Raw genomic sequence first — 14,690 nt, forward strand, 5'->3', positions numbered from 1 at the left:
AAAGCGGAGTTTCTCTTATTTATCACAGGCTACAGTATGGTAGCCTATACACTCTGCACTTCACCTGCCTGTTTTCTCATTACAGCACTCATTACAGCCCTAAAACTTTTTTTTCTCCGTGCTGTAACAGGCTGTGCCATGTAGTTCGGCTTTGAACCTGAAACCTGTTATTGGACCCATTACGTTTTTTAAGGCATTATTGTTTTAAATTATCCAGGGATTTTTTTTTCTTTTTCTTTTTTTAGTTTTTGGCTCATTCAAAGTTTTGATTTTTTTTTCTCTGTGAGGTCCTTGGATGTCATAATAGCATAAATCTTTTTTTCTACATCCTTCTCTCTCCAAGCCTTCATCTTCTCCATGCAGTGGGCGTAGATTTCTTTCGCTTTGAAGGATATATATAGGCTACACTAACAGTAAACTGACTCATATATGTTTTCAAACTGAATTTCATTGATCAAAACTTGTAGGCCTGTATGTGATTGCCAAGTCAGCCGATATCAAGGTATAATTCAAGGCCTCAAATCCTGATATACTCTTAAGGTGTTTTGAGGGAACTCCAGTAGAGTCACTGACCTTTTCTGTGTAGGAGTGGGCTTCAGTACCACTGCCACTATACTGTAACTACATTGATTTGTAATTATACTGTCATATCACAATATGAGAAGTGTACAGTTGCCAGTGTATAAACAAGTGCAAATGTGAAGAATTAACTGCAACAAAAGTTGTGACATGGTCAGTGTAGTGTAATATTTAGATAAACATGCTAGTAAATGCCAAATTAATGTATTTTTTACAGTGTTTTTATGCACAAACAACAATTGTTAGCTATTTTTCATTAATATTGCATATGCCGAACCACTGACCAACATAATTAGGCTGCAGCTTCAAAAACAAACACTGTCCTTTTTGTTCTTGAATGTTTTGGCTTGTAACAATATTTTGAGATGTTTTGATGTAAAGCAACTTATTTGAACCATAAAAATTCACTCAGTGTTTGATTTATTTTAAGTTGCGATCTCTAAGAAGACTACAAATGTACTTAGTTGACCAGAATTCCTGGCCAACGTGTTGATAAGATATGATTTGGGGTTGATTTTTCTCTTTAACATTTGGATGGACAGGTTCTTCTTCCCTCTTCCTGACCCCCTCCCCTCCACACTCTCCCCTCCTCATTTCTCCTCTCTCTTTCACTCCCTCTCCTCTAACAAACCCATAGCAGAGTCCCTCTGTTCTTCCACCCTGAGGCTGACCAGTGTGTCAGAGCTAACCAGGGAGAGGAACAGAGAGAGAGAGAGAGAGACAGAGAGAGCTGGGGAGAGGCGAGGGGAGAGAGAAAGAGAGAGAGGGCTCTAGTTGGGCCTTTTTCAGGGGCAACTGAAAAAAGGAAGATGAGACAGATGTACTGAGTCTGTTTCATCTAGTGGAAAAAGAAAGCGGGAGAGGCCAGACTCTTCATGCCTCTCAAATTTTTTTTTTCGGGCATATCTTTTTTATATTGCAACCCATCACTCTTTCCATCTTTAGACAGCACTGGAGACATAATGTTGCCTGAATGTCAGGCTGTCCCGCTTCCTCCCTCCACCCCAGTCACTCTACAAAATTTCAGCACACTTGGTACAATATTCCTCGCACTGCCTCCCTTTCACTGCCATAAGTGGCCTACTAACCTTCGCTCTACAAGACCAGCACTAATAGTCTTGTTGTGGACTTACATCAGTGAGTTTGGATGGAGGACATAATGTTCCAGTTCACATTTCTGATCTCAGCTGACCTGCAAAGACTCACCTCATCCAAACTCCTCTTGAGTTGCTAGAGCTAGACCTGCTTCCCATTCATTAGAATATGGTTCTGCGTTTTTGTTATTCATCTATAAAGTAGGAGACCAGCTCGTATGCATTGAAAACTGAATTATCAAATGTCTAACATACATCAAGGGATGTCACAATACCAGAGTTTTGGTAGTTTTGGCACCAAATGCCTGTCAAGTTCCATAATTCTCTATACCACAACTTTATTTCAAGTTTGCTTCAAGTATTTAAACATTCAGGCTACATCAGGATAAGATCACAGTGTTACAAGTGCAATATTGGCTTGTAGCTTCCAAGTAGGAAACAAAGCAGGGCAGCGAAATATGCATTTCAAATTGAAGGGACTATATGAAATATCCTGCTGTAGCAATAAATAAATGGTGTGTCAAATATTTAATCATGTAGGCCACATCACTGTAAGAACACTGAGTTACACTTGTGTTGGTGGATGGTCGTGCACTCCTCAGCGTCTTGTGGAGAGCGACTGCGGCACGTTTCCTTTGTGTGTTGAGTTTGCGATTGTCCAGCTGTGACGGTGAGGCTGGGCGCTCCTACTGTATGTGTTTACCACTGGTCACTGGTAACTGTGTGATCCATCATCCACACAGTCTGTTATGGATGGTCTTTTTTGTGGAGGAGAGGTCCTTTATTTTGGACTATTGTATCTGCCGCCGCTCTTTGCAAACTAAGTTGTGTGGTTTTTTTGTCTGTGTGCACATGTGTGTGCTCTATCAGTATAACAGCATCTTTAGTAATCAAAGTGCATTCTCTCTTTCAGCTCAGCGAGGTGTGTGTTAGCGTGTCTGTATTGATTCAGTCAGTATCTATGGGCTCTATGTCTCATTTTGTGTGTTGCTATCGCCAAGTGTGTCAGTGTGTGTGTGTGTGCGTCTGCTACCTGAACACTTGCGTATTCGCGCCATATCTGCTTGTGACTCTGTGTGTTTACTGTGCATGTACAATCCATTACAATCTGTGTGCTTCTGTATCTGACAGTCTGTGCATGCATGTGTGTGTGTGTGTGTGTGTGGATGAGTGTGTGCGTACGAGGAGTAGTATTCCCTGGGCTGCTAGTTATAATGTTTCTGGGGGTGATGGGGGGAACTTGAAAGCCCTGCGCTGCCCAAATCAAAACTAACAAGGAAATGATGGGGGCTCCTTTATCTCCTCTCTGGCCTGGGGGGCCGAGGGGGGCGAGAGCGGGAGATTGGGGAGGGAGGGAGGGATGGAGGGAGGAGGAGGGAGGAGGGAGGGGTGGGGGTGGGGTGCAGCCTGGCTTCCTCTTTGATTTGTAAAAAATGCATTACCTCCGAAATCAAACGGAAAATTACTGCGCCGAAGCAAAACACACAGACCAGGAGAGAGAGGGAGAGAAAAGGAGATGGGTGGGGTGGGAGGGAGGGAGAGAAGACAGTGGATAGGTGTGTGTGAATAGAAAGGAGGTGGGAAAGAGGAAAAAGGAGGATTCACCTGTATAGATACGCTGTTGGATAGGAAAAGGGAGGATGGGTATGGATTTTGAGGCGGTGCGTAGGTGGTATGAGAGGTAGCCGGAGAGGCCCTGACAGATAGGCGCACCCATATATAACATCCTCGCAGGAGACCAGCTTCTATACATGCCATGGATCAGCAGAATATGCCAAATGCAACATACGATGCAGTATTGATGACCTAATGCCCACAGGGAAGAGGAAAATTATAGATCACTACCTCGAACACAAAGATTATCTTATTTTTTAAAGACCTATACCTGTGTCTGCAGAGGCCCCTTGCAGATTTTCAGGTTAGAAATCAACATTTTGATGCAGATACATACCTTTTGAAATAGAATATGTTATAATTGCGCCAAGGCCGTGGCGTGTCTTGGTATTATAGTCGTACAGTGAATACACAATGAGCCTTGTTAGACTCTACTTGTGCTATTTCATTGTTTTGTGGTAAAGCCGAGTTGAAAATGAGAAGAGAAGACTTGTGTGAAGAACTACTATTAAATTCTAATGTTAAAACTATGTTAAAAGCTCTTGTCTGAACCCGTATGATAACTTTTCACTGGTTAGATGGGAAAGTGCAAACCAGAGAGCAAGACTCTGAGAAAAGGGATGAAAAATCTAGGATTGAGAAAACGAATGAGGAAAAAAAAGTGCGAGTGAGCTGGAATGAGCGCCAATTCTGTACTCGAAGACAAGAAGGAGCGACCTGAAAACAAGATGAAGATAGGGAGGAAAGAGCGAGAAGGGCCACAATCCAGAGACTAGACAGAGAGTGGGAGAGAGGGTGTGATCGAGTGAGTGAGAAAGAGAGAGAGAGAGAGAGTTAGTCAGAGAGAGAGTGAGAGAGAGAGAAATGCCTGGAGTTAGCAATAATAATTTATACAAACACACCTTAATAATTCACGTTCCATTTCAATGCTGGAGGGAAAATCCAAAATTCACAGAGCATAATTAAATAGAGGCAGAGAGTGAAGGGAGAGATAGAGAGGCCAGCATTAAAGAAACCAGTGTAGCAGCAGGGCATCTCTTCCATCTGAGCTTTGTAAAACAACCCTGATGAAACTGTAATATCCAAACTAGATCCCGTCTCTCAGTCCCGATGCTCGTCATGGAAACACAGAGATCTCCTTACCTACTCCCGTCAGCAGATGTCTATGCAATTATTTACGAGACATTATTATTAGCTGCTGCAGAATAAAGCAACGCCTGTTATTGTTTATGGTGTGCTCATACTGCTGACTGTCTCGCCTTAAAAATGATTTGGAAGCGGTTGTGAGAGACTGAAGATCAACAGTTTGTGGTGGTTTCACATGGGGTGATTAGCTGGGTTTGCCGAAAAGGATAGTGTGAATGGCAAAAAGAAATAATACGAAAACAAATTTGGATTGTTTCCCAGTGTGAAATATTCCAGTTATGATCAATTCACCACCAGAAAAAAAAATAGAATAAAAAAATATGAATAACAAGTAATGCAGCTGCAAAAATGTTACGTGCTACCAGACATACAATGGCTCATTGGGGCCATCAGTTAGTGTTACATTATATAACTTATGTTTATCATTTTTGTGTATTACTTTATTTCATCTGAAATAACTCTACATTTGTATTTGTAGCCGTATTGATAATAATCCATTTTGCGGTCAAGCACTCCTAGTTCTTGTGATTTTATAATCTCCACTCATATGGAGTTATAAGTAACTGTTTTTACATTAAAGCGCCTTTTTTTTTTTTTTTTTTACTGCATCAGCCCACTTCTTCAACAGTCCCTTTAATTTCTCCCTTTCATAAATGTGCTATAGGGATGTCCACTGTGTTGCATCAGACACAGCCTCCAGTGGCCGCACAAAGATCACATCCATCAAACACCTGATATCTATCAAAAACATATGAAACATAACCCTGTCGTATTTCAGGTATGTTTTTCAGCCCATATTGCACCCTCAGATCTTTACGCAATACCTTCATTTTCAGGGTGACTCGTTTTTTCCCACCAATTTCAACCAACTTCACACCCTTTAAACTCATTCCTCCAACTCGCCAAAATAAATCAGCAAGGCCTGTGTAGTCTGACTTTAATGAATGTTTTCCTCTGAAACAGCTCTCCACTGGTTTTCATGATTTAGAATGTAAATGTGCAAGATAAATAGCCACCGCTGACTTTGACTCACTGTCTTTCCCCTCTCTTCCACCTCTTTCTTGTGTTTCAGGTGTTGTGGAGGCATGGACTGTAACTGCGTCAGTGATCTGCTGCTCCCCCCGGTGCCCACCCTCTGGACGCCAGGTCAGTCCCGTACTCGTGTCAGCAGCTCCTTTGAGGCCGTTTCAGTTTTTGGGAGGATTAGAGGTGTTGTTATAACTCTGCTTTGTTGCATCAGGTCTGCCACAAGACATATATTTCTTTCTGAAAAAAATCTTTTCGCCAATGTCTCTGAATGTATTTCTGAAACTGCACCTAGGTGTACAAATTGGATGAAATTGGCCAGCCATCACTTAAGAAATACAGTTATGAGAGTACTTGAAAAACAATATTGTTAAAAAAAAACATAATAAAGTAAAATCATTACAGAAATGTTTCAAAACTATTTCTATTTAAAGACAGTGCCGAACTCATAACACACAAATGAAAGAAAAATACCCGCACGCTGGCACATTTTTGGCCAAATTATGTATCTGCTTCTAATTTGTTACATGTCCTCAGTGTTTCAATGAGACTAGTTAGAGCCAGGGTTATTATAGGTTGAGCAGCCTAATGCAATTGGATGTAAGTGCAGTCAGCCTTTGGAATTCAGACTCAAGTAGCATCAATCAGATCTCTCCCAGAGAGCTGTCATCATCCTGCTGACCAATCTGTTGAGGCTAGAGGGCATTAGCACAGACTAACATTGCTCAAGGCACGTGCTGTGATATTAAACACATCATCCCTCGCGTCCATCACTTATCAGTCATCCGGACAGCAATCCCCCTGGCAAGCGTCAGGACAAACGATAGGCCCGAAACCCATCCTCCCGCTTTCCTGCTCCCTCTGCTTAGGCATTGCCTTCCCAGACTGGGCCTACAAGCCCGAGTCGAGCCCCGGCTCCAGACAGATCCAGCTGTGGCACTTCATCCTGGAGCTGCTTCAGAAGGAGGAGTATCAGGGGGTGATCGCCTGGCAGGGAGACTACGGAGAGTTTGTCATCAAGGACCCAGACGAGGTGGCCCGGCTGTGGGGGATAAGGAAATGCAAACCTCACATGAACTACGACAAGCTGAGCAGGGCGCTGAGGTACGCCACAGTTTACACACAATCTCTTGGCATCATCAGACAGCACCTACACTGTGAATAACACCAGCAGCTATCATTATCTAATAAATCAAAGTGTTTATCTTTCTTTACATAAGCCGACACAGTGTTTACTGTTGTTGAACTGAATCTACACTTACATCTCTCTTCTTCATGTTAGTAAAAATGGAAAGATGAAGACGAGGCTTTTCCTGGAGAATGTCGATAGCCCTCAATTTTTTCTTATCTGTGCACATCCTGATGGAAAGTTCACCACTGAGCCGCCAAATAAAAAATTCAATAGAGATTTCAAAATTAAGCCCCGATGTGAAATTGCTTGGACTTCCTGAGAATGCACAACAGAAACAAAAGTGCTTGGTGCAAAACTTGCCAGTGATGATTATTAGCAACAGCCTTGGTGCAATGTCCTGGGTGGAGGTCTGGCCCACAGCCATTGTCACATCATCAAAAATGCTAAAATATCAAACTAATCAATTAACATTCATCTCAAAGTGCCATGCCGATCTAATTTGGAGTTACAGTTCACTATAGTGTCTATGAGTAGTTTATATTACCTTCATTTTTATATGCGTGCTGAACCTACAGATTTTAACAGTTATAAACATTTCAGTACCAAACCCAACTCGACATCCAGTGTCGTATATAGATCCTTTAAGTGCTGTTGCCCCCACAGCTCTAACATAAATTTAAAATAATATATAGACTGTAACGTTTTTGAGGCAACATAGTAAAAAGGGACTATTTCCAGATGGGCCATTTTCAGCCATATTCACACACAACACTATGATCATAAATATATTTTTCACAGAATAAATAAAATGGCTTCTACAGAGGGAATAAAAATGAAGTCTGAAATCTAAAACTACAGACTACAGAGGCCGGTATGCAGATGCCAATAGGAATTATGTGAATGACAGATGTAATCTAAATGAATAGCAAACTTAAAAATGTATTGGCTTGTCACTTTAATCTCATAATATAATAGAAATGAAACTGAAAGCTAACACATTTAGGTAAAAACTAGTCAAAATGTAACATAATTTTTGACTGCATCCTTTGGGCCATGTGTCTCTAGTTTATTTTCTTTCTATATTGTGATTTTTTTCCTTCCAGTTTCTTCATATCCTCTTATCAAAAATTTTTAAGCCCACAATTTGCAGTCTCCCCCATCTGGTGTGGAGTGTCATTAAACGAACAAGCCTCGAGTCACAGCGATTATACAGACATTTTCTTGCAGCGCCATGTTCAGTCGTAGTTCAACAGCAGTTCGATTTTGCGCGAGCTCCATTTAGTTTCTACCATACTGGTGCGTTTACACTCTGTACCCTCAGCCTTATGCGTCACCCCTATCCCATCCCACCCACACCCAGTTTTCTTATGCAAATGACACTACCCAGACTTGTTCCCCCACCCCACCCCCTCCTTCTGCTTTCCTTTGGCCTCCTGTTAATGGGGGCTGTCGTCAGGGTCTAATTGTTATGAATTGGCTGGGGCCACAATTAGCCTTCTTAATTAGCCTCACTTAATTGCTCAATTAAGGGCCACGGCACAATTGCCACGCAAAGCAAAACACGTACACATCATTGCGCTGGGCCCAACCGCTGTGGATACATGCTGATACACACTGCTGTGTTTGTTGATGTACTATGACTGCATAATGAGGCCCTGCTTACCAATATTTAATGCTGAGGTTGTGCAATGTACTGTGTTTGGGGCACACACCGTGGTCACTTTGAAACAAAGAAATTTCAACATGGCAAACAGTGATGTCAAAGATTAAAACTCCGATCTCGCCATAACCAGTCTGCAGGTTTTTCAATTTGCTGCATCCCTGTTGCCCTCCTTCCCCTCTCTCCTTACCTGAACACACAGCCCCTACCTGAGCCAGATGGCACCGCATTTTGCCTTTTCCATTGAACAACCTGGCATCCTGGCAGACTGTAGATTGTGGCACCTCTGTGGGTGGCACAGGAAACTGGCATGACGACGACTTGACATGCCCAGCGGGAGACACCTGAGGTCGTTACCATGGAGACGTCTCTTGTTGTCCCACCTCTTTGTGAATCGCACTTCGCTGCTGGAAACTGTGACAGCTTGTTGAGTTCATGTGCGCATCAGCTGGGCTGAATATCGCTGGATATTTTTCAGTGCAGACACTGCTTCTGATACTTCAGATTAAATGCCAGGTTGAAGACTTTCTTTTCAAGTACATATTTTCATTAAATGAAAGCACATTTCATTATTCATTAGAGCAAATTATTAACTGACATGAACTTGACATGGTTTTTTAAAAAATAAAACCAATTAATTTACTCAGCTCTCACCCCTGTATTTTTATATATTTATATATTTATTTTTAAAATGTATCAGAGTTCAATATTTTTAAGCCTTTTGAAACTATTTGGTATCTTTTCTTTCATGCAGTGAATTTGACACAATACCAAAAATCAATACAGTATTATTTTTGAATTGATGAGTGGTCCTGTGTATCACAGAGCCCAAACTGTTGTGTTCATGTGTGATGCCTGCTGTATGTGATGGGTGCACAACCTTTGATTGGCTCGGCGTGCAGAGGTTTAACTTCTGACTTGTTGTCTGTTAACAGGCGAATAAAAGTTGCCTTCGTAGAATCATATTGTATTGAACTGAGGCAGCCAGACGTGAATTGATTGGTGGAAGGAGGGGGTAAATAAAAACAGTGGGAAATCAGCATATCTCTGGCCCTACAGGACGAGAGTTGTTTATCTTTGCTTTGTGTTCGGGATGAAACAAAAAACCTTGATGTGAGCATTATATTAATCCTTTCCTCCTCTTTTCCTCTTCCTTTTTCCCTTTATCCTCTCATCTCACTCCCTTCCTCCTTTGATATCCTCTCCTTTGCAGGTACTACTACAACAAGCGCATTTTGCACAAAACCAAAGGGAAACGTTTCACCTACAAGTTTAACTTCAGTAAAGTGGTGCTGGTGAACTACCCCCTCCTGGACATGGCCAACTCTCCCTTCTTGTTGGCCCAGAACCACTTCAACGGGGGCTCCACAGCGCCCGACTGCAGCCCAGAGGTATGGAGGGGAGGATGGCGAGACTGTGAGAGGGAGGGATTGATGAAAGGATTAAGGGAACGAGGCAAGGCAGGAAGACAAGAGGCAATGTACTAGGCTAAAATATGGGGGACAGGACCAGCAAAATGACTCATCTTACACATTATTTTTTCTTTTTTTGTTTCCTTTTACAATGAGCTACATATTCTTCAGTAGCATTCATTTAATTCAGTAGCCGGAGAATAATGAAAAATGTATTATATAAAGGGAATAAAAAGGAGAGACAGAGGAAAAAAGAAGAGAGGATAGTGGGACATCATAGCCACAACTTAATTGTTTATTAATAGTTAATTTAATTCACGTAACTGAAATCCATTTCATTGTAGTTCCCAGGCTCCTGCTGCGCCTTTTCCTTTTAAAAGAAGACGAGTTGTATTCATCATATCTATCTTTTATTCACTGTCTCTAACGGAAGCCAGTGATCATAATAAAATAGAATTCACTTATTATTTGCCCTGAGAGATTGTGAAATTTTTACAATTATAAATTGTTTCTGAATACCACAGGTGAAACATGAATAAAACTGTCCTAATTCAATTTGAAAATAATGTTATAACTTTACTGAGGGGTCCATTTGGATGCTAAGATATTTAGATAATAATAATAAAAAAATGAATCAATTTAAATGTTTCAAATTCTAGGCTAAATTATGAAAGCAACCTCTTAATTGTGTTTGTCTGAATGGTTGTAGATATTTATTGTAGAATGCGATATTTTGACTTGGATGTATGTGCCATTCTGAGTTTTTTTTTTTTTTTTTTCTCTACACAAGAACTGTTCCAGAAAGTGCACAGAACTTAAAACTACAGTAAGAGAGATTCATCCATCATTTGTCTGTGCCATCCTTTAGAGGGGATAAGGGGAGACAGATACCGAAGGAGAAAGCGGAGGGGGACGGTTTTAACTTGTCCTTAAAACAAAAGCAGACGTTATCCCCCCGTTCTCTCAACCCCATCTCCGATGGCATATCCATCTGTCATCGATTGAAAATGAAAGAAACACAAAGTAAAGGGTCGCGTCAGATCAGATCGATGCCGGGTCATTAATGCGGTTTGTTAAGCAACGCAGATCACGCAGCTTGGGAGTACAGTCTCGCCTTTCAAACTTGGGGCTGAGGAGTGACAGATACTATTGATCCAAAGTCCTACGTGGAAAAAAAAATCTCCCTTGCTCCCTTGATTCTGCAAGATTCAGCTGCTCCATTTATTTCACCCGTTCTCCTCCTCACTTATTTTAAGACACCTCCATGCACACAACAGATGGAACGCACACTGCAGTATGCATGCAGGCATTCATACATGTGCGCAGCCACACTGCATCCTGAACTGATACCATTCTCTCCTTTTTGTCCTTTCACACTCCACCCTCCATGTGCGGTCAAAAAGTGTCCCACAATCCCCCTCTTTCTCCTCATTTATCCTTTGTACCCACACTCTTAATCGCTGGCCTCCATTTGACTCTGTACTCTTCCTGCCTTTGAGTCTCTGAGCCTCTGCGTCCTCCTACCTCCCTTTCCTTCGGGTCCCATGGCACCAGCTTTTATCCTGTCCTTGCTGCGACTGTGTCACTGCTTGCATCACGCTCTGCAGGGTGCCGCTTCTATCAGATTTACCCTACACAACACACTAACACCACAGGAGGCTGGCTTTATAGGAATACATGTGCTCCATTTTGGGATGAAGTAGTTGTAGTATTTTTCGTATGGAATAAACACTGCACTGTCATTCTCTGCTTTTTCTGTTCCTCTCACCCTCTCTCTCTTTCTCTCTCTCTCTTTCTCTCTTAGGCCCTACAGTCCCTGTTTCCTCGTTTGCCAGACTCAGGCAGAGGGACTTCCTTGTTTGATCGAGGAACCACGGCACCAGGGCCAGAGGGAGACAAGCTGAGGCTGGACACATTCCCCTTCCTCAGTTCAGGTGAGCTATATCCCATTAGACAATAAGAGTATGTGGGGGGAAAAAAAGAAGAAGAGCTGTGCAGGTGGGTTGTGACAGAAATTGAGAAAATGTGGAGAAATAAATCAAACAAAAGCAGACAAGTCGGCACTGATGGAAAAATCTAAATTTAGTTGGCAAATTCAGAATTTCTAAAGCTCCCACAGACGAGAACTGTCTTTGAACGCATTTAAAGAGGGGAGGTGAGGCGTATGGAGTATGTACAGAAAGCGAGACGGGCTTGAACAAAGAGAAGAGAGGAAGATGGAGGAAAAGGAGGAGAGCAGGGAGAAGAATGAGGATATAGGGAGGCATGAAAAATTTTTGTTAAAGGAAATAAGAGAGATGGCTGTCCCATTACAGCCTGCGGTAAGGTTGTCCTTCAGGTGCAAGAGGCCAGGTTACCCTGTGAATTATGCATATCAGCAGTGGTTAGAGCAACTTGGAAACTGAAGGTTGAAAAAAAAATCAGCCGCAGTGTCAGTACGAACCCTCTGCTTCAGCATGTGAGTGGATGTTTGATTCGTGCGCCGGCACAGCATGGATTTGTGTATGTTTGCCTCTGCCTTGCTTGATTATATATGTGTGTTTATGCATCTTCCTTTGTTTATATTTCGGTGCACATTTCAGTGCCGCTGCATCAGAATGTGTGTGAATGTGTGTCTGCTTACTCTGCAGAGCCTAGTGAGTTAGTGTGTAAACAAACATGCATGTACTCACACACACAGGCACACACACACGAGTACACACACATGCACTCCCCATCACACAACCTGAACCCCCCCTCCACCCCAACTCTGTTTGTCCTCAGGTCCTATTCCCCCCTTCTTCCCTTCTCACCCTCCTCTCCCTCCCATGTGTCCCCGCTGTCCTAATCCCTTCCCAGGCAGGAAGGCCCTAATTGAGGGTGCAGGCTTCAGTTTGTGGCCTGTGGGCGCCCATTACTGTGTTTTCATAAGCAAGTGAGGCCTGCCTGACTGATTCAATATTCATGTGTCTGCCAGCTACTCCTGGCCCAGCACACAGAGACTTCACCACTGTCAAATTAGCCCTGCATAGTAAATGACAGAGTGAAAGAGAGAGGGAGAGAGTGAGGGTGAGAAATAGTGAGGCTGAGAGAGAGGGGAGAGAGGGAACAAGAGCGAGAGCAAGAGCGAGAGAGAGTGTGAGAGAAAGAGGGAGAGAGAATCTTTGAGTTGGTTGTCAGTTGGAAGGAAGTACAGTGGGTTGAGAGGCAATGCCTTTGTTTGCTCATTAAAATTGAATTTTCTGCATCACCTCATATTTAGCTTCTTTTCTGTTGTCAAATGAAGAAAACTCAAATCAAACACAGTGTATTATCTTATTTGCTGTGCCTTAGGTTTTTTGCCTAATTTAAATGGATACATTGGCATCTCAAAACACTAGTGTGGATCAAGAGATGGTCACATTGCAGGTTTGCTTTCCGTCAGTCACTTAGCCTCTGGAAGCATATGGACGAGTTTCTAATGCAGTCATTTATTATTTCATTTATTATTTCTCACTTGGAGAAATATTGATGACATGGCTGTCACCACTATGACAAACAGCAGCACTGCATTCACAACAGTGAAAGAATTCTTGATTTTTTTATTTTTCTGAACCCAAAGAAATGAAAACATCCACTGATGGATGTGAAATCTGTTGCCACGTCGGATTATTTTTAGAAGTTTTGCTTATTCCACTGCAATGCAGAAGCTTTGTGTTCACCTCTGGTTTGCTTCAGTTTGAAGTGGGTCCGCTACATAGTACTGGCATGCATAAATGAACCATCACTTTTTTGTGTGTGTGTGTTGAAAGCAACCATGCCAGAATTAGCCCCTGTGGCTTCTGATTAGAATTGCTAATACCATTGAGCATAATTAGTGAACATTCTTGGATGTTGTATGTCAAGAAACCTTTGGCCCTTCTCAGAACTAACCTCCGTCTCTGGATCTTCTCTGTCCTAGGTGCCCCGTGCTACTCGAAGCCCCCGTCCCTCTTGGGCCCTTACCCTCGCAATCCACCCTTTGACTACCCCTGGGGCTTTAACCCCTACCTCCCAGGGGCCTTCTCCCTCAATAACTGCCCCAAATTGCCCCCTGGCTCCCTCTACCCCTCCCACTTTTACCCCAACCCCTTGCAGAGCAGCCTCTCCCAGCTGCCTCACCCCTTCTCATCCTTGCTGCCCCCAGGGGAGGCAGGAGGGGGTGAGAGGGGAGCGGCAGGACAAACCGGAGGGACAAATGGCACGGCGGGTGGCCAGCCAGCCCGAATCTGCCTCCCACCCTACCCAGGGAGCATGGCGCTAGGCCGGACGGACATTGGTGCTTCGGTGGGGGAAAGGGAGCGGGTGGAGACCAATCCTCCCAGCACGGGGTTGAGTATGGGGCTGGGGCTGGGGCTGGGGCTAGGGCTGGGGAGTGTGAGCCTGGCAGCCGGGACAGGGACAGGCCAGCAGAGCCCCTCGGAGCGGAGAGGAGGGGTGAAACAAGACCCAGAGTCGGACTCGGACCTGGAGATCACGGATCTGAGCGACTGCAGTTCAGAGAATGAGAACGAGCATGAATTTGGCATCGGCAAAGAATCCAGGCTGGCGAACCGATCGCAGATCCTGTCGGATGGAAAGAAAGGGGGAGTGCTGCCACCCCTCTCCTCCTCCCTCCCCCCTCCAGTGTCCCCGCATCCTCTGAAGAGCCTGATGCCCATCACTCCTCCGCCTCCGTCCCTTCCTCCGTCCCTCTCCCCTTCCATGGGTCTGCATGAAAGACACAGGGAGACAGAGACTCTCAAAATGATTCACAGCTAATACATTCTCTAACGTGTCCACCATCTCGCCAGTCTACTCTCTGCGTACCTCTCTTTTTCTCTCCGTTCATTTCTCAGACACTGATGTGCTTTTTAGTCTCAGCTTGCAACTTGTACATTCACTGTTCCCCATTCTGTGTTGATAGACATTTTCCACAAAAGAAAGCAGTTATTTTCTTGGTTTCTGAGATTAGCGTTTCCCTGTTTCACTGTTGCTTTTTCTGTCTTGCTCTTTAACTTGCATACAGTCCACTCTACACTACTGACCGA

The 14,690-nt window shown here is 43.4% G+C and overlaps 1 protein-coding gene across 1 annotated transcript in view; it reads left to right on the forward strand.

Annotated features, from left to right (window-relative positions):
* erfl1 (Ets2 repressor factor like 1) overlaps positions 1–14,421 on the forward strand; it is a 34,993-nt gene extending 20,572 nt beyond the window's left edge. Inside the window, exons 2-6 of the mRNA XM_030072764.1 lie at positions 5,506–5,579; positions 6,329–6,563; positions 9,465–9,642; positions 11,468–11,597; positions 13,583–14,421. Of these exons, the coding sequence (XP_029928624.1) occupies positions 5,519–5,579; positions 6,329–6,563; positions 9,465–9,642; positions 11,468–11,597; positions 13,583–14,421 (1,443 nt within the window). The 5' untranslated portion in view covers positions 5,506–5,518. The remainder of the gene's footprint in view (positions 1–5,505; positions 5,580–6,328; positions 6,564–9,464; positions 9,643–11,467; positions 11,598–13,582) is intronic.
* The last annotated feature ends 269 nt before the right edge of the window (positions 14,422–14,690 follow it).

This window comes from Myripristis murdjan, chromosome 16, assembly GCF_902150065.1.
Source record: "Myripristis murdjan chromosome 16, fMyrMur1.1, whole genome shotgun sequence".
Taxonomy (NCBI): Eukaryota; Metazoa; Chordata; class Actinopteri; order Holocentriformes; family Holocentridae; genus Myripristis; species Myripristis murdjan.